Source organism: Typopeltis vanoorti, chromosome 18, assembly GCF_054136105.1.
Source record: "Typopeltis vanoorti isolate ZY-2024b chromosome 18, IOZ_Tvanoo_1.0, whole genome shotgun sequence".
NCBI classification, from domain to species: domain Eukaryota; kingdom Metazoa; phylum Arthropoda; class Arachnida; order Uropygi; family Thelyphonidae; genus Typopeltis; species Typopeltis vanoorti.
Genome location: NC_143566.1, coordinates 43,256,993 through 43,278,342, shown reverse-complemented (window position 1 = coordinate 43,278,342; position 21,350 = coordinate 43,256,993). Strand labels below are relative to the sequence as shown.

Here is a 21,350-nt window from a genome sequence, read left to right as displayed (position 1 = left end):
TATTGGTCATAACTTTTGCCCTACACTATTCCCACCTCTATCATACCCAGATGTCTCAATTGCAACATCACCCACAAAGAATGCTAACCTCCTGGCTTCACACTTTGCCTCCAATGCACAGATAACTGACAATGGCAAATGCCCTCCATTCATTCCAACTGTCCAACATACAATGCTCCCTATATCCTTTTGCCAAAATGATATCATAAACCTGTTGTCTAAATTAGACATAAAAAAGTCTCCTGGCCCTGATGGCATTCCTCCAATTGTCCTGAAGGTCTGCGCACCAGAACTGACATTCTCTTGCTCCATTGGTATATATATATCCCAAAGCATGTAAACTGGCATATATTCAACCCATTCCTAAAAAGGGTGACAAATCACTGCATCTAACTACCGCCCTATCTCACTCACTTCGGTCCTATCTAAAGTGATGGAGAAAACCATCAACTCTCAACTCCTACTCTACCTTGAAGGTACCCAGCTATTAAGCGACCACCAGTACGCATTCCGTCGAAGCCGATCAACAGATCTGCTCTCATACATCAGCCATCGCTGGACAAATGCCATGGAGAAATTCAGCAAATCCCAAATAGTTGCACTTGATGTCTCTAAAGCCTTACGAAGCCAACTCCCTTCATTTGGACTGTCTCGGGACTTCTGCAGATGGATTGCCAGCTTCCTGTTTGGATGAACACTATGTGTGATGGTGGACAGCTCCCTATCCTCTCACCATCCAACTAATGCTGGGGTCCCACAAGGTTCAGTTCTCTCACCGACCCTCTTCCTTCTATATATCAGTGACCTACTTCAGTTGACCTGTAACCCAATATACAGTTTTACAGATGACAGCACATTATACTCCTCCCTCTCATTTGACAAACCCTGCTCTACACAACTCACTTCAACCCACAGAACATCAACCACCGCTGCCCTTAATTCCGACCTTCAAGCCATCCTCCAATGGGGCTCAGATAACCTTGTCAACTTCAGCGCTAGTAAAACCCAGTTCTGTCTTATTTCCTACAAAAAAGAACCATTCCCCCCCCCCACACACACCCCCAGCATTGTTTTTGATAACACTCAAATTCCCAGACAAGATGAGATTTCTCTTCTCGGAATTACCTTGACATCAAGCCTCTCCTGGCATAAACACGTTACAACCATTGCATCCTCAGCTTCCAAAAAACTAGGTTTTCTCTTTTGCTCAAGATGCTGCTTCACCTCTAAACAGCTATTAACATTATACAAATCACAAATCCTCCCAGCTATCAAATACTACTCTCACATTTGGAGTGGGGCTGCTAAAAGCTCCCTCAGAATGCTTGAATCAATACTGAGGAGAGCAATTAGACTGATAAATGACCTATCTCTCACCAACTTGCTCCCCTCACTTTCACATAGACACTTGGTCTCTGCGATTTGTATATTCTATAAATATTTCCATGGGAAATATTCATTGGAAACAGCATCAATAATTCCCCCACTCTGTACTAAACCCATTGGAACATGTACAGCTGCTGCCCAATATCCTTTCACAGTACACCTTGAAACCCACAGAACAAGTTTCTTTTCCTCCTCCTTCATCCCTGCTACCGCAGTACTGTGGAATAGTCTTCCCCATGAAGACTGTCTTTCCCAAGGAATGCAGCATACAGGCTTTTAAATCAAATGTAAACAAGTTCTCTTTTCTGAAACCACTACCCATATACGGTACTAACGTACTATAGGTTGACTAGCCAACCTCTCATATATGGGGCCCAACATATAAAAAAAAAAAACTCAGTATAGAATTCTTCTATTTTTGTATGCAGGAAAATTCCATCCATTTCTGTTACCTTTCCATTTTTCATTTTGGTAAGTGCATGTTTTACTTCGTCATCTTTGACTGTATATTCATTATAGCTTTTAATATCTTTTTCTCTGTTGTTTTTGCTATTTTTCTTTAATTTTATTATTATTGAACAGGCACTTACATGGAGTCCATGTGTTAAGTGCTAGGAGGACATCATGTTGGAGGTTTAATGGAATATTTACAGCACTAGATAAGGATTCAAAATTAATTTTAATGCTTCCAATATTTTGTCTCATTCACAGAGACATCTTCAGGGATTGCAAATAACTCTTGTAACACACACACACACACACACACACACACACACACACACACACACACACACACACACACACACACACACACACACACACACACACACACACACAGATTCTAAAGTCATATCTAGGTGGTGCACCCTCTGTGGGCATTTATAGATGACCTAGGATGTAAAGTGAAACCTCTGACAATTATTGTTTCCCTTTCTTTGGGAAGTTTTATGCATCTGTATTTATTTAAATTTGATTGATTTTTGAGTGCTGCTGCTGCAGATTCGAAAAACAGACTTACCTTTCTAAATTTCCTATGTTGGAGCATTTTGGTTTTCTTCCAGGAGATCCTGTGGGTTGTGACCAGTGCATGGTCTGCGAGGCCAGATTGACCATAGTTGTGATTTCAGCCGTACAATTTGTGTTCTTCTAAATGGATGGTCGCTGATCTACCTGTCTATCCGAAGTAAACCAACTTGCAGGTACAGGGTACTTTATATACTCCAGGCACTTAGAGAGGAGGGAGTTGATCTTTGGTAGAATAGATAAGAGTAGCAAGTTTCCAGTGGGGCTTAAAAGCTGTATAGAGGTTGTACTTTTTTTTAATGACCTGGCTATTTTTTTTTTTTTTTTTTTGAAGTGCCACAGACATAGGGGATGATGATGATGGCATTTTTGAAATCCTTCTGAAGAAATAGAGGAGGAATGAATTATTTTTTTAATTCTGTAATTACTGTAGCCATTGGAAAGGAAGGTGTTTTGTATGTGCTTGTGTTCAGTTGATAAAAAGAGATTCCACTGGAACAAAGATTATAGGCTCTATTAGTTAGAGTTTTAATAATGCCATATTGTTGAGAAGGGTGGTGGTGGGAAAGTTTGTGAATGTATCTGCATTTGTGAGTGAATTTTCATCTTAGCCAGATAGAAGGTTTGAAAGTGGCTGAATCTGTGGCTCATTTTTCAAACTTTTTTTCTATGTAAAAATTGGTGTGTGTGGGGGGATTGAGAGGGGGTACCCATAGCAGTTCCATCTATCTGTTTGTAAATTTTGTTCTTCCAAGAAAAATAACCTGAATTGATGGCAAAGAAAAAGAGATCTAAGATATCAGAGGGAAAAACGATTGTTAAAGTGTCATTTAAGGGAATATTGATAAACATTGAGGTGATGTCAAAGCTTACCAATATATCTGTATTATTTAAAGTTAGATTTTCAATCAAGGTTTTAAAATGGGTAGAGTTTTTTTATATAGGATGTGGTGAGTCCAGTGAGAGGAGTAAGAGAATTTCAAAACCATTAAGGACAATGGCACTTAATTGTTTTGAAAGCATATGGTGTGAGGTAGAGGTGGCCAGCACAAGATATTTAGTGGGGGTGTTGCTATAAGTCAGGAAGCATAGAGGGTGAAGAGCAAGAGATGTTTAGGCAGTTGAACTTGGCAAGTGCAAAAAAAGATTGCACTAGTAAGGGAATGGAATTTCTGGAATTCTTGAGGGACAATGTGACCATGTGATTTTGACTTGGAAGATGAATAGACATGTTGGGCTATCAAAGAGAAAGGAATGTTTGTGGAATTATAAGGCAGGTGATTATGATAGTCTTAGATATCAGCACAGGCCAGTTCCAAGGATGGAGGAATTAGAAGAGCAAGATATCATCAGTTCTTGGGAACTCGTGAAGGAATATTTATTAGCAGCAATAGTAAGTTACATACCATGAGTGAAGAAGTGAACACAATTTGGTGTAAAGTGGATGACAAACAATATCAAATGGGAACTGCAGGTAAAATAGAGATCTTGGAAGAGATATAAGAAAAGTGGGTGGAGAGCAGATGCCTGAAGAATATAACACTCAAGCCAGGAGAGTGAATAGTATGGTAAAGAAAGCAAAAGTGGAATATGAGAAGAGATTGGCCCTGAGACCCAAAGAAAATCCTATGGAATTCTTTTGGTATGTGGCCAGCAGGAGGAAGAATGATATTATTATTATTATTATTATTAGAAAAAAGTGTTTTTTAAACGATATATAGTGTGAATTCTTTTGTGAATTGTGCTACTTTTATTTTTCTCAGTAAAAGAAGTTTTCTTTAATGGTTCTGCTTTTGGAGTTCGTTGTTATATATTATGTTATTTTTGGGTTACCGAGAAGGCGAGGTCACAGTCAGCAGCATCTGCGGTGGAGGAGAAGATAAGTTTTCACTATTTAGTATAGTTGAATATATATATATATATATATATATAATACAGTGTTTATATATATTTACTGTTTCGTTTAGTAGTTCCTCGGCAGTAAGGAATGATGGCGGCCGCAGCTGCAATCAGAAATGTCGTGTCACCAAGTCCTCTGCCATTTAAGAACTCTATTATACATAACATATTAAGGACTTTGTGACATGCAGTGCTTGTGGTATGTGTGCGTCCCGGGAGTTGGGATATGTGGCAGGTGAGAGAGGACTACGTACTGCAGAAGCCAGTACGTAGTCCTGTTCCCAATTATTAGATTGCTTTATGTTCCATCCTGTGAACAAAATCCACAGTTTGTCTGGAATGTATGCATTGCTATTCTTGTTATGAAATCTATCAGCAAATGATAACATTCCTCTCCCCCTCCATACATTTATAATGGGGGGAAACTTGATAAATGTGGGGAGAGAAAAAAATGTAAATCTAGTGCAGTTAGAAGAATATCAGGATATGTATCCTTCAGTCGGAAAAGATTTTGGTTCATTTCTCATAATGATGAAAATTCTTTATATGGGCTTTTTTAGTTGGAGATGAGTTATCCAGTCTTATACAGAGGGCAGAAATTTTTCTCTTGCTGTTTAAAAGCTAAAGGAATAGACTGGCTTGAAAATATACAAAATTAACAGACAAAGATATTCCATAGAGGTGTTGTGTAATAATTCCATAAGATAACCTTATTTTATTTATTTATTTTTTTACATTTCAGAAATTACCTTTTTGAAGTGCAGTCTTGATTTGATTAAACTATTAGTCTTTTAAGGAGAAACAATTAGATAATCTGGAAACCCCTTTTCTGGAGACCAAACATGGAACTTTTTTAAAACATTTGTAAATATCAACCATCCATACTGATAGTGGGATTTTAATCCACAACTTGTTGGTTGGAAAGTGGGCATGCTGCTAGCTATCCACTTCGCAAACCATGGCAATTAACAATTTGCTCTTAAAAATCAATCTATTTTTATCCTTTTCTTACTAATTTTCACTGCAGTGAGATATTCTGTCACAATGCTACACAATTGAGGATGTAACTATTAGCAACTAGTTGAGTATTAATGTTAGTATTCATCACAACTCAAATTATTATTGGAATACAAGATATTTCTTTATTTACCCTTGCAAATTCCAAGGCTTCTTTCGTATAATTTAAATATGTAAAATGAAAATGTTTTAATTTCTTTATTGTTGTACTCTAATTTGATTTGGTCATACAATAGCCACTTTCATTAACTGATGTTATGCCTTTTAGCATATTTGAATTTGTTTCATATATGTTTGTTTTGAATATTGATTTAGTTATGATTTTATGTTCTTAGGGTCTTCAGGTTCTGGATGTACCCCGTCTAGACCTCAGCCACTTTCTCTGGAAGCAGCATGTGCTGATGGAACTCCTCCACCACCCTTGCAATTTGGTGACAGAGTAGTTTGGATAAGTGACAGTGGTCCTGAATATGGGGAAGTGAAATGGCTTGGAAAGCTTTTGGATGTGGGAAGTGATTGGATGGTTGGTGTTGAATTTGTAAGTAAAAAAAATAATGCATATTTTGCTTTTCTTTGTGACCAATTGAAGCTCTAAAACTTTCTTCATTATATTATTGTTTTCTCCAGACTAATAGTTCCCAACTGTATTTAAAAAGAGTCACATGTTATTTGTCGAATTTTCACATAAATTTTATAGACATTTTCAGTACCTATGAAAATGCCTATGAAACTTAGATGAAAATTCTACAAATAAGTTTTAACACGAGTTTTCCTCCACTTTATAATTTGTTGTTATTATTAATGCCTACTCATGGATTCCAGTATTAAAAGAACTCCAGATTATCCCCTTGCCAATTTAACATTTTAATCAGCCTTTCACATATTAACTTGTTCTGAATAGTAGTGTGCTGTTCACGCTGTGTAGATCTTAGCAGCACCACAGATTTTATTAATTTTATTGATATCCACATTCCTGCCTGCAAATATTTTTACAAAGAATTCCTTAGGAAATAGATTAGGAACTAATGATGGAGAGAGAACTGAACAAAATATTTTTGTAGTTGAAGAAGCAACTGCTCTTGATTTGTTCTTTGCCATGCTCTTCACTAATACGTTTAGGATTCACATTGTATTTAAATAGGTTTGAACTGAATAAATGATGTAATAGCAAACCCTCTAAAATATTACAATCATCATCAAATTCCTGATATAATCACCCTCAAGTAGTGTGCAGGGTATTACGACAGTGCTTCATGATTAAATTTGCATTAGTACTAGCTTCCTATTGACACTTTCTTTCAAATTAATGTGCTATTTTTAAGTTTTCCAGCAGATGATGTTATACTCCTAAATAAATTCATTATCTTGTAACTAACATGAATAACTGCAGTATTGAATTTATTTAGGAGTAGAACATCATTTGCATAAAGTAATGAGCTGAGGTTAATGCTTGTAATGTTAATAGCACCTTCTCTTCCAACGTCATCCATATAGATGATGAATAACAGTAGAAATTGCATGCACTTCTGTCTTATATGTGATTTTACATCAAGCCATCTTCGGTTTACCTCACTCAATTTTATCAGCTGAATTAAGTGTTGGCTTTATATTATTCTCTATTACTCCCTTTATAATAATATATCCTTTTATAATAATATACTTAATAATGATAATTTACAATATAATTTTAACATTTTGAACAGTTTTTCTCCTTTTCATGCCTTTTCCAGATCTATAACACTTTCTTATTATATTTCTATGAGTTCTTGATCATTTGTATTAAAATAACAATCTAATCTTGACAACTGCTATTTGATCTGTACCCAGCTTGTTTTACCAAGTTGTCCTGCAAAATTTTCTTATAATTTCTCAATTGCACTGGTTTCCATAAATTAAAGAACAAAGAGAAAAATTGCAATGACTCAAAACCGTATGATGAATTTTTATGCAATTTAATGAAAAGCAGTATCATATGAGATGTGAAAGAAACACATACAAAAATTGTAAATAAATATTTAATCAACAAATGGGGACATTGAAGACAATGACCAAAAACAAGAGGTGAAAATAGATTGTCAAAGTGCCTCAATAAGGAATCTGGTCACTCCTCAGCAATATAGAGCTAACAACATTGTTTCATACTGTTTATAATGGTGTCCAGGAGCTCAGTTGGTAAAAACAACCATTGCTTTTGCAAAACTTCCATAAGTCCCTTAAAGTTTTTGGCAGATGGGGAGGGAGAGCAGCAACATTCCTCCTAGTGCATCCTAGATAGGTTCAATAGGATTAACGTCAGGAAACCTGGGCTGGCTAGTCCATACTAACAATGGTCTCTTCTTGAAGATATTGGTCCATGAGTTTTGCTTGATGAAGATGAGCATTATTGTCTTGTAGGATAAATGTTTCTCCTATTGCATGTGGAAATGGATGAACATGGGGGGTCCAGGACCCCCCCCCCTTTCATAATAAGGTGTAGCATTCATGGTTTTACTAGGAAGCACATACAGCTTGGTGCATCCACCCAACAAGATGCTTCCCAAAGCCATCGCACACTGCCTCTACCATAACTGTCCCTTTCATGGATATTAGAGGGATGATAACATGTCCCTGGTTCCCACAGAGCAGAGCATGCCTGGTGTAGCTTTGTAGAGCAAATTGACTCATCTGTAAACAGTACTGACTTCCATTGGTCTTGGATCTAGTTGAACTTAGAGCTTGGCTCATTTCAGACATTCTTTTCTCCGGCATTATCTGTGAGTGCTTCGGTATCCCAAGTTTTACCACTGTTTGGCATTGACTGCATTTCTGCACAAGCCTATGATTCTTATTTGTGTTAACAGTTCGTGGTCTCCCCGAGTGTCCTTTGCATTGCAGCAGAACACTACTGGTACGTCTGATCCTCGATTAAGGCAATAATGACACTATTATTTGGGGCACACATATGGAAACAATAAAAAAATGCTCACAAACATGTCAAAGGCTTGAACCATTTGCTCTTCCAACTTGATGTGAAAGAAAATAATGCTCATTAATAAACGTCTTGTTCCAGCATCAACGTCATTGCTACAGCTAAATGTAATGGCATAGACTCTACACATGCTCTTTTATTAATGTGCATGTAGTTGAATGGCACATCTCATAATGCATGTACTCTGAGGATGTCAAAGTTCATTACTTTTTTTGTGCCATATCATATAAGACAGGGTTTCTCAAACTTTTTCTATGACGGAACACTTCACAAATCCTGAAATTTTCATGGAATACCTTGGTTATTTTGTAATGTATTAATTAATTGGTAATTTAGCTGATTTTTTATTATTAATTGATAATTAAACATTGATTAAAATTTAATTGATGTTTTAATTAATTTAATTTATTTAATTAAAGTATCAATAAACCATCATTAAATTAATTTGTGCATTGACATATCCTATTCTGATCATCAAATATATTTATAATATTATTGTAAGTACTTACGAGTGAATGCAGACTTTTCTTCCTGTCCTTGTAGTTTTCCCCCTCCTTTTGTACACCCTGGAGATCTTTGTAGGCTTGAGGTGGATGACTCACTATCTGTTCCGTCACAAACACCTTTAATAAGAGATTTCTTAATACTAAAATTAAACAAAGTGCCTTGTCTCTTATTCATATTAGAATTTAAATCTGTATTCCTATTACTTTTAAAAAAATCACGGCACTCCTGTTTCAGAACAAGCACTTACACACTGCAATACGAACTTGTGAAGAAAATATTCAGTATTACTAGATCTGAGAACCAGATACAGACTACCTTTATCTTCAATTTCAGTAGAAAAATTTTCTTTATACTTCCTTGCAATAATCCCGACCTTTTCACTAGCATGGTAGTGAAAATCAGCATGGATATAGTGGCCTGTATGAGTCTTCTAAAGAACTGGAAATTAAGCTATCATCTGATTGACAAAAAAATTAGTAAATCTAAAAGACTATTTGGTTATCTTCTTCTTTTTCTCAGATGTGATCCTAAGGTGGATTGCATATTCCAAATTGCAAAAGTATCATCCACGTATCCATACCAATGTGTCAGGTGAAATATTTTTGAAGAGACATTCATAGTATTCCATGAAGAAGTTGGCAATGGTTGGAGAAATAGGACTGCCCATAGCTATTCCTTCAGTCTGTATCAAACATTGTAAAACTATTTGATTGTGTTATACACTCTGGTTATATAACTTTTCTAAACAAATTATATCAACAAATTGAAAGAACAGCTATATGTGTAGTCCTATTGTAAATGCAAATTGTTTTACATTCCAAACTTGATGTTACCACATATATCAGACTATATCTGAAACAAACAAATCCCAAGCCCACTCCATTAAGTTTGAATTTTTTTAGTTTTCTGCTTTATTCATTGGTATAATGAATGATGCTGAACAAACAGGGTATTGGAGGAGACTTAACACAAATATCAAGATGGAAATTCCACCTGAGTTTTCCATCCTTGTATTTAATTCATAGAAATTTTGTTCTGGAGTTCAAATGTGGAATTTTCATGCTCTTTACCATTCAGGTTGGTGGTCTTTCACTGGGTGATGAAATTCATCTATCACTTAAAGACTTTCACAAAATAACTTTGACCATAGTGGGATATTTGAACTTATAGCCTGTTGGTTAGAGAGCAGATATGCTAACCATTTGGCCAACAAATCCGGTGAATGTGTAATGGCAAATACATTGCTCATCTAGCATAACCATAATGTAGGTTACTTTGTATGGCTATGTTTAGTATCTTGGTTTAGACATAATTTGAATATTATTAATGTGAAATGTTGAAAGGGAACAACCCATAGTGGTTCCTTTAGTGTGATTATGCAATTTTTGATTAACTGAGTGAAAGCAGCACTCAAAAAATCCTACTGTATAATAGTCATAGCCCCCCCCCCCTTACTACCACACCACATCACAGTGGTGGCTGTGATGTGGTGTGGTAGTAAGAGGGGGGGGGGGCTACGTTATTTCATCCCACATTATTTCAAAGCCGAATAAGAAAACTCTAAGATAGAAATCAAAGCGTGAGCAAACACCTGGTTTCTTAGTATTTGCCCTAATGTAAAACTCATCCCCTAGGAGATGTATGTTGTTTTACATTAAGGGAGATAGGTCACTATAGGAACTCTGTAATGTTGCAGGAGGTATGCTGTGATCAGGAATTATTTGCTGTGGATCTGTTAGTGTTCTGCAGAGGAGGATTTAAATATCAGGTTTCTCAATGTATATATTATTATTATTACTACGGGCTACTCCAGGAGTCCTTAGACTCATCAAGGGAGGCCCTAAACATCATGTTCACACAACTGTTCAACATTCTCACAGTATCTATCATACCTTGCCTTGAACTCACTCACTGTCATAGCACCCACAACAGACTCTGGCAGCTTATTCCACTCTAAAAGTAAAGAACCCAGCTCTAACACCCCTGCTAACCACGCTCTTGCCCAGCTTCCATGGGTGTCCCCTAGTTCTTCCACCACCAGTCCTGATCTCAAAAATATCATCTGAATTAATCCTGTAGAATCCTTTTAGCAATTTGAATGTCTCAATCATATCTCCCCTTTTCCACCTATCAACTAGCTTCTGCAACCCACAAATCTTCAACTTGTTCTCATATGGTTCATTCCATAGACCTGCTATCATCTTAGTCACTCGCCTCTGGATCTTCTCCACCTTCTCCCCATCAAGAAGGAACCGAGGTGACCAAATCTGGGCACAGTAGTCGAGATGAGGTCTTATCAGGGCTCGGTACAGAGGTACAATAACTTGCTTGTCTCTGCTCGTCAAGGTATTTTTCAACAACCAAGTGAGTTGATGAGCTGATTTAGCTACTTTCGCAATGTGCCCCCTAAACTTCATCTCCCTATCCACCAACACTCCCAAGTCCCTGTCCTCATCAATCTCTTGGAGTACAGTTCCACCAATGTGGTATACTGCTGCTAATCTTTTCACCCCAAAATGCATAACCTTACATTTTGTCACATTAAATTGACATCCATTCTCTTTAGTCCAGAACTCCAATCTATCTAAGTCATCTTGCAAGACTTTGACATCTTCTGCGTTCACTATCGCCCTACCCAACTTTGCATCATCAGCGAACAAATGAACTGTCCCACTTAGACCCTTCCCTATATCGTTAATTAACAGATTAAACAGCAGTGGTCCAAGAACAGAACCCTGTGGCACCCAACTAGTCACAGGCCGTTTTTTGGACTCTACTCCTGAATAAACTACTCTTTGATATCTCTCCATCAACCACCCAGCTATCCATCTCACCAACCCTATATCCATTCCCATATGTTGTAGTTTACGGATTAGAATTCCATGTGGTATCCTGTCAAACGCCTTTGCCAGGTCCAGCAGTATCACTGTAAACCCATTTCCCTTATCCAGTTCAGCCGTCACCTTGTTATAAAACTTGAGCAAGTTACTGAGGCATGATCTACCCTTCACAAAGCCATGCTGTCCTCTGTACAGTATCTCATTTTCATCAATCCATTCCTGTATTTTTTCCTTGACCACTTTCTCCAAGACCTTGACAACGACTCCTGATATGCTGATCGGTCGGTAATTTGCAACCATAGTCTTGGATCCTCCTTTATGCAGTGAAACTATTTTCCCCTCTTTCCACGCCTTTGGGATTAAGCCAGACCCGAGACTCAGATTAAACAACATGGTCAAGGGCACTGATAATTCATTAGCCGCTTCATGCAAGACCCGTGCCGGTATACCATCCAATCCCACAGATGTATTCACATTAAGGTTCTGCAATAGACTATTCACCTCCACTTCATTCATCACAATTCCCGTATAAACTAATGGTTCCTTCATTTTTTCAACGTCACCACCTGGATGATATACTTTTGCAAAGTGCGCGCTCAGTAACTCCACTATATCGACTGGTTCAGTGAACTCTTTACCATCGTCATTCCTTAAAATCATTTTGCCATGTACAGTTTTTTTCTTGCTTGCAGCATATTGAAAGAACTGTTTGGGATTCTCTTTTGTTTGCATAGCTAGTTTCCTTTCATAATCGGCTTTTGCTGTTTTTACCACACTCGTTACCCTTCTGGCCTGCACTTTATACCGTTCGTGTGCCTGCAGGTCACCCCTTTCTTTAAATTCCCTCAACAGTTGTTTCTTTTTTTGCAGCTCAAGCTTAATGGTGTTATTCATCCATTTAACCCCTACTTGTTTTACTATTCGGACCCTAGGTATACAATCAGCCATAACCTCCTGTAAATGCTCTTTGACCACTTCCCATGCTCTGTCGACGTCCAGCCCTTGCAGTTGTACATGCCATGGCACTGATCCAAGCAATCTCCTAAGCTTGTCATACTTGCCAGCACGGTAATTCCACATATACCCTGTCTTAATCACAAATTGCACACCTTTAGCCACCTCCCAGGTCAAGACCTTATGATCACTCTCACCAATAGGTGGCAACATGGTCATATTCATTACAGTCAAATTCTCAGATACTATTACCAGGTCAAGCACTCTCACACCCCTAGTATTTTCAATTATATGCTGTTTCAGATAGTTATCCCTTAATAATTGAATAAAATCAATTTCCTTCCTCACATGTGTCCTCTCCTCCTTCCAATCAATGTTACCATAGTTGAAATCCCCCATAATAATTACCCTCCTTCCACTCATTTCATCAATTTGTTTATGCATACCATCTCCACCATCTATTCTATCACCTGGTCTATAGCAGCACCCAACTGTATATTTTATTCTGCCAGTGTCAATCTCACACCAAATAGCCTCAAATGAGCTCCTTTCACTGTCCTGCAATACAACTTCAATTCTCCTTGGCTGCAGTTCATCAGCTATCATCAATAACACCACTCCCCCATTTTATTCTCTCTGTCCCTCCTAAACACACTATAACCTACACATTCTATCCCACTAACTATATCATCTTTCGTCAGCCATGTTTCACTAATGCCAATAACCTGTGGCCAGAAAGAGCCAGTCAAGGCCAAAAATTCTTCCTTCTTGTTCCTAATACTCCTGGCATTAGTATACATGAATTGCAGTGATCCCTTTGTCCCACCCCTATCTTGATGCGTTATTCTAAATGTCCCATTCCCATTTTTTGTCCTTAGTGCTGGCTCAGGTAGATTATATACATTTTTACACTCAACTGTCTCACTGATGTCTGGATATCCACTCCCCCCCCCTCCTTGGTAGTTCTAGTTTCCCTGGTTCTGCACATCCATTTTCACTTCATTCAGCAACACTTTTTCCAGTCTCCGCACACCAAGTCCATTCAAATGCAGGCCATCCATCTTGTATAAGTCCTTTCGCCCATCAAACTCATTCCACACATCCACGAATTCCACACCACACCATCCGCATAACCTGCGCATAATGTCATTTGTGATTATGGCCCTCCTTCTAAACTCCTCTCTGTCATACCGCGGTAACAGACTCACCATTCTAACTCTGTCACTCTTTTCTTTCGCTACCTTTAACAATACTTTCAAGTCCTCTCTCATAAAAAATTTATCACCTTTCAATTCGTTCGTACCCGCCACAATTGTTAATTCTTTCACCCTCTGTTTTTGCACTCTAATATTCTCACTTACATCCTTAAATTTCGCACCCGGTAAGTACGATTTAGTTACACTCCCATCTATTACTCCTCTTAATAACGAGTCACCATACAACACTCTTTCCTTCATTTCGGAAACTCTCCCACGCTGTTTATTTACGTTAGCCGAATCACTCTGGAAAGAGTTTTGCAGGTGCTCTAATTGCCGCTGCGCATTTTGTATCACTGCGCGCAGCCTAGCGATCTCACTTCCTACAAATAATTCCTCATTTTTTTTATCATTCAAACCATTTTCTCTTTCTGTATAATTGCTCTCACTCTTTCTTAGATCACCGCTCACATTGCCATCTTGTACACCGCAATTCCCTATCGAGCCACTATTTTCACTCGCATTCTGGCTTTCTTCAACCATAACTGTCTCACAACCTGACACATACTTCGACTCCTCACTTTGCATACACTTTCTACACATTCTCCCACCACTATCACTTTCAATCCAAACTCCAGCCTCATTCGGGAATGCATACATTCCACACACATCACATTGGACAAATTCTCTCACAGTATAGTTTTTGAACAATGGCGTCGTATTTTTGGACGCCATTATCTTACGTCGCATTGGCGCCATATTCAAATCTTTGAAACGTATCGTTAAATACTAAATTAATTAACGGAATTTACACCAAAATCACAGACACAACAAGCTACCAAATTTAGACAATATTACGTTATGATTTTTAACATATATTCTAATTTCCATTCAAAATTGTACTTAGCTTTCTGGAGCTCCCTGAAAACACAACCGTTCGCCTGGCCCTCTAGCGGCGAAAAAAAGTTCCGTTGAAAGAAATGAGAAATGTTCTGTTGATTTCAAATACACTGAATTTGGCTGTTATGGATGTCATCACATTACCAAGCCACTCTAGAATGATTCTGGCAATGTGGCAACTGCTGTTATCTCGAGTATCCTTCAACTTTTTGAACAACTTAACTGCAGCACTCCATGAACAGCCCACTGTATTGGCAGTTTCCTGAAATATTGCCACTCTTCAGCCACTATCCAACTATTATACCTTTTCCAAAGTCTGTAAGATTGTGTCTCTTGCTTCTCTAGAACAGCAGCTTCAGTTGCCACGTGGCAGAGTACAATGTCAAAAGTAATGGAGGTGGTCATAATATTTTGACTGGACTGTGTTAAGGAGAGAACCTGCATTATTGAAATGTTGATTACCTACACTACTAGTATCTTTAAAGTTTCTATTTATTTAAAATATATATATACTAGGGTGGTCTTAAAAGTTCTCGGATTGGACCATAGATGGCAATACTGTCTGCATTTTTTTTTTTTTTACTAAATTGGTACATCTGTCATAAGCATCCATGTTAAATTGCAAGTCATTATATCAAGTAATTTGTTTTATACAGCTGTCTGAAGCAAAAGTGTTGCCTATATCCCTTGAAATGGATAAAATTGAGTATCGTGTAGTTATAAAATTCTTTGTAAAAGAAGGTTTAATGCCAAAATAAATTCATTCGAAGTTAATAAAAGTTTATGGGCACTCTTCTCCATCATTTTTGACAATTAAGAAATGGGCTGCCAAGTTTAAACATGGCCTTACCAGCCTTGAAGATGATCCACGTGAAGGACATCCAAAAAGTGTAACAACACCAGAAATCATTGATCAAGTGCACAATATGTTATTGGATGATGGCGAGTCAAAGTGAGTGAAATTGCTGAGACTGTAGGCATTTCAAAAGAACATGTAGGATATATTTTGCATGAAGAATTGCAAATAAAAAAGCTTTTTACCAAGATGGGTGACTCGCTTGCTCACAGCAGATCAAAAAAGCACTCGCATGAAAATCTTTGAACAGTACTTGGAGTGTTTTAACAAGAATAAATCATTTTGTGCATCAATTTATTACTATGGTTGAGACTTGGATTCACCATCACACCAGAATCCAAACAGCAGTCAAAACAGTGGACAGAAGCTGTATGTTCAGCTCCAAAGAAGATAGAGTTGGTTCCACCAGTAGAAAAGGTCATGGCATCAGTGTTTTGGGATGCTAAAGGCATTTTGTTTATTAATTATCTTAAAAAGGATAAAACAATAACCGAGGAATATTATTCCGATCTTTTAACCAGACTAGATGAAAAAATTCATGAGAAAAGACCCGGTTTGCAGAAGAAAAAAATCATCTTTCATCAGGACAATGCACCTGCCCACAAAGGTGTTGTGGCAATGGGAAAATTAAGGGATCTGCACTATGAATTGTTGGAACATCCACCCTATTCCCCAGATTTGGCTCCCTCTGACTTCTATCTCTTCACAAAACTAAAATTGTTCCTCCCTGGTCAGCGTTTTTCTTTGAATCAATAGGTGATTGCAGCTGTAGAGGGGTGCAGATCTTACTGAGAACCATTACAGGGATGGGATAATGGTGCTGGAGCATTGCTGGAATAAATGCATTAGTCTTAAGGGAGATTATGTTGAAAAATAAAAATAATTTTGAAATTATAAATTCGTTTTTTCATTGTTAGGCAAAGAACTTTTCAGACCATCCTCATATATGCAAAATTGTTATACTATTTCTGATATTTTTTTATTGAATTTTCAAAATAAATATGCTATGTTATATTGATTCAAAATTGTTGTTTTGCAGGATAATCCTGTAGGAACAGGAACCGGAAAGTATAATGATCACCAGCTCTTTGAAGCTAAATTAAATCATGCGTCTCTGGTTCCCATTATTGGCTTGATGAAAGCAGAAGATTTTTTGAGTGACAAAAGTCATGGTAAATGATTATTCTTTATTTTTTAATGTAACCAACTTTGTTGATTTATTATTTGTACATTTTTTAATAAAAGTGCTACATCTAGAGCCAGTGTAGTAGATACAGCAGAGAGCACCTACTTCAGCACACTATTTACAAGTAGTTCCTGACTGTGTGTTAATTTCTAATATGGCTGGCAGATCTCTCTCTAGCATAAATTCCTTTTGAACAAAGACCATTAACAATAATTTCCAGTTGCATGTTTGTTTATGATCTCATATTTGGTTTTCATTGTTATTCCTCTTTGACGTTTCTCGTTACTAACATTACTCTTCATAGTATTACTTCGCTTTGGCATACTGTACTGTATCAATAAGGAGGATAAATTTTAAATAAGACAAGACGATGAAAATGAAGAGCAAACAACCATTCTTTATACAAAACATCAGCATGGTAACTTTTATGTTATGTGAGCCAGTGAGACACACTCGACTGCTTGGACAAACCAATGCATACATGTACAATAGTACTGTGTTCTATAGCTATGCATATTGTTTGAAATGCCATACTTATGAATGCTTAACATTTATTCATTGCAATTAAATTATATATTTTTAATTTAATTGATGCTAGATATTAGAAAAAAAAACAAAAAACTGTGCATTTTGTATATCACCTATGAGATTTACATTGAAATTTATAAGCTCACACTTTCACTCTTTTCTTAAAATAAAATCCTTTGCCAAACAATCCCGTGTATATATTCAGATGTCTTTTCGTACACCATCTGCCAAATTACCATATGCATTGAATTTGCATACTAGACATCCTTTTTTTGTATGCAAATAAATCCTCATATAGGCTTTTATCATTATAGTAGATAATATTACTCATATACACCACAACTCCTTCCACCTTTGCAGATACACTCCACCATATGATACTTATTGTTGTTCAGCTTAGGGAAGCCATATGTAAACCTCCCCACTCTTTCTCATGTCTACTAGCAACTCTTCAGTTTCTACCAGGGATGGGAAACTGAAAAAATAAAATGAAATAATGATTCGAGTTTCTGTTCAGATTTTAGAAAAATCAATTGTTTCCAATTTCAATTTTGTTATGTTTTCTGATTGAAGTTTTTTTTTTTTTTTTTTGATTTCAGTTTATACATAGTTGATTTTATTTTATTTATTTATTTATTTATTTTTATTTTTTTTTCAGATTTATATAATTTTACACACGTGCACATGTAAAAGTTTGTGCTCTTTTTTTATAGAACGATTTCTATAAATTTGCCTCATTATATTATTTACTACTTTATTATGTCGTCAGCTGTTGCACCGTTGTAATATCTTAATTATTATTCTCTATCTCTTGCTAACTTCTTACTCTATCTTGTGCCTCCTTATTGACTTACTCCTTCGTACAAAAATCTATTCCACCTTTTGCTCTACTAGTCATATGCCTAAGAGTACTGGAAAATTTGTTTGTTCAGACTGTGTCACCAGTATTCCTTTCTAGGCATAAGACTCAGTAATATGGCTGGCAGATCTCTCTCTAGCATAAATTCCTTCAAATAAAATAGCATACAGTCATGGTCCACATGCACTTAAATTACGCTTCTAATATCTTATTTGTTTCAAAACACATTTATTTACACTAATACAAAAGTACATCGATTAAACGATAGGGAGGTTATTCTCTCAACCTATCCATTAAATTTAGGGTTAAGAACTTTCCTCTACAATTCTAAACAAATTACACAGCATAAATATTCATTTACTTCTCTGCTTATAAAGAAAACAATTCTAATCTATTCATAAAGAAATTAACTAGTCATGCCAAGTTATCTCACAATTATATCCCAATTACTAACAAACCAAAAGGCTCTATTATAGATACTGCTTATTCCTAGTACCATATATCTTATCAGTCCATCTAAAATTATTTCTCCTAGATTACGTAAAGGAAACATAGAACAAAAATGGAAAAAACTCATAAGCTTTGTTATCTGGGTCTTGCACTCATTTGAGGTTCTGCTCCAGAGTTCTCTAACTTTTCTTCTAACCGTCTTGGCCTTAGATTTCTTTCTACAGTGTCTTGCTTCACCTGCGTCTCATCCGGGATTGTTGGCAGGGCTTTGGAATGCTGATTTCCGGCACTCAAGGGCTCGAAAGAGATGGGTCCAACATGCAGAACTTATGCAGTCTTGTTCAGATGGCAATGCATTCTTCTCCGGGTGCTGAAGTCTGCTCCTCGGGTATTAGCTTCCGGTAATCTCCCATGGCTAATTCCTAGATCTAGACAGCCTCAGGCGGATTGGCATCCGTTTCTTCTCTGCCTCCCTCCGACTTTTGGCATGCCATAGCCGTATGGTCGTGTCCTCTATTTTGACTACCGATATCGATGTTCTCCTCAACGCCTTTTTATTTCTTCATCTTCGGGACCTTTCACAATGGGTTGAGATCCCCAAAGAATTTGGCGCAACTCCTTGATCTGATATTAAAGCCGACTATTTCTTTGTTATCTCAAGTGCACTTCAAAAATCCGATTTGTCGGACAGTGGAACCTTGTCTGATTCACGCCGACCCTTTTAAGAATGACCTTGAAGGTGGGCATACACAGAGCCTTAAACAAAGATTTCCAAAGCACGTAGTTAAAACAATAACATACAGTTTCCAGTGACACAGCATTTTCTCTTGTTGTTACTAATTTTAGACATTCTTTGTTTACTACATTTCAGCAAGTTAATTTCCCATTGGACTATATACATTCTTTATACAAAGGTTATTTTTATTACACAAGCTTTTGAGATGTGACCTCTGTAAAATTCAATGTAAAGCATTTGTGAAATTCCAAGCTATATCGAATTTTTGGACATTAGAAATAGAATAGGCAAAGCTAAATCGGCATTTATGGAAATGAAGAGAATTTTAATAAACAAGAACACTAAAATAGGCGTTAGAATTGGAATAGTTAAAGCAACAGTTTGGAGTATTGCAAGTTATGGAAGTGAGTCATGGACACTAAGAAAGAGAGATATGGAAAGAATTAATGCATTGGAAATGTGGTGTTATAGAAAGATGGAAAAGATTAGCTATACAGAAAGAATATCAAATCAAGAAGTTTTAAAACGAGTTGGGATGGAAAGAACACTGTTAAAGAATATTATGCAAAGAAAGACTAGATTTGCAGGACATCTTCTGAGAGGTTCTTTGGGACACCTGACAAGAACTATATTACAAGGGAAAGTTGAGGGGAAGAGAAGACATGGAAAACCAACTAGAGAGTGGTTTAATGACATCGTGGAATGGACTGGTTTAAGAATGATGGAAGCAACAGACAGAGAGAAATGGAGAAGAGCTGCTCATCTGCTGCAACCCTCTTGCTAGAGGATGCTACTGGACAACGACATCGAATTTTACACACTCACCTCCAAATCTAAAAATTAGAATAATCAAAGGAAATGTTTTGATTGGTTTACAATTCTAATTTGTTGCATAGAAAATAATTATTACCAAATATGAATTAGCATCATCTAAATCTACGCACCTTGTAGATTTTATAACCATGTAAACACAAAAATATAATACAAATTATTTGAAAACGTTCACAAAATTAGAATAATTTTTAACGTGGCTCAAAATAGAATAATTCAAAAATAAATGCTCAAAAATTACAATCAAATGGAAACAACTTGATACATAATACTTTGTTTCATCACCCTTAGCTTTTTATGATCATTTGTAAATGGTTGGGAATATTATTTACTAACAGTTCAGTCTTTTTTTATCAAAACATGCCCATATTGTCTGCAGACTAGAAACAAGTTCATTTTTGTCTTTTGGGGCAACTTCTTCATAATTTTCCCCACAGATTCTTAATGTGGTTTAAATCTGGTGAGTTTGTCAGCTAAGGAATTACATTGATTTGCCTTTCTTTGAGCCATGTAGTAGTGGTCTTGGAAGTGTGACAAGAAGCTGAATCTTGCTCAAAAAGGAAATAACCATCACATAAATCTTCCAATGCCGGTGATATAAAGTGCTCAAGAATTTCTTGGTTCACTTTGGAATCGACTCTTTTGTTTGCAATACACAGCCTACCTGGACCCTTTGCAATCATATAAGTCCATACCATGAGAGAGGTTGAAAATTTCACCGAACATTTCATGCATTCTTTATCAAATGCTTCTTGCTGAAGACACCAAACATATATCCCTTGATGACCATGGGAACACACAAAACTTACATTTATCACTAAAAAGTACCTTTCTCCAGTCCTCTTGATCCCACAGCAGTCTTTGCTTACACCATCATACTCTAGCTGCCTTTTGCTTGGAAGTCACAAAAGTTTTAAATTACGTGTGCCTTCATCTTAGGCACACATAATTTAAAACCCAATTTGTGAAGTCATCTCAATGTCATAGATTTAGTCACTTTCACACACCTGGTTCTTTCCATCTCCTGTAAAAATATCTTGCACTTCGGAAGTGGCTTTTCTTCATGATATTCTTCGATCTCTTGATGTAGTTATTACCTTTCAACCACTATTGCAGCGATTATTTTGAAAACTGGTTATTAGAATACTGTCTCAATACTCTACTCACACTTGCTTGAGAACATTTCAATTCCTTAGCTATAAACTATTGAGTTG

General features: G+C 36.8%; 1 protein-coding gene across 5 annotated transcripts in view; it reads left to right on the top strand.

Annotated features, from left to right (window-relative positions):
* CYLD (ubiquitin carboxyl-terminal hydrolase CYLD) overlaps positions 1-21,350 on the top strand; it is a 451,655-nt gene that overhangs the window by 150,035 nt on the left and 280,270 nt on the right. For all 5 annotated transcript variants that reach the window (XM_090407955.1, XM_090407951.1, XM_090407953.1 and 2 more), the window contains 2 exons: positions 5,661-5,863; positions 16,586-16,718. In XM_090407955.1, the coding sequence (XP_090264081.1) occupies positions 5,661-5,863; positions 16,586-16,718 (336 nt within the window). The remainder of the gene's footprint in view (positions 1-5,660; positions 5,864-16,585; positions 16,719-21,350) is intronic.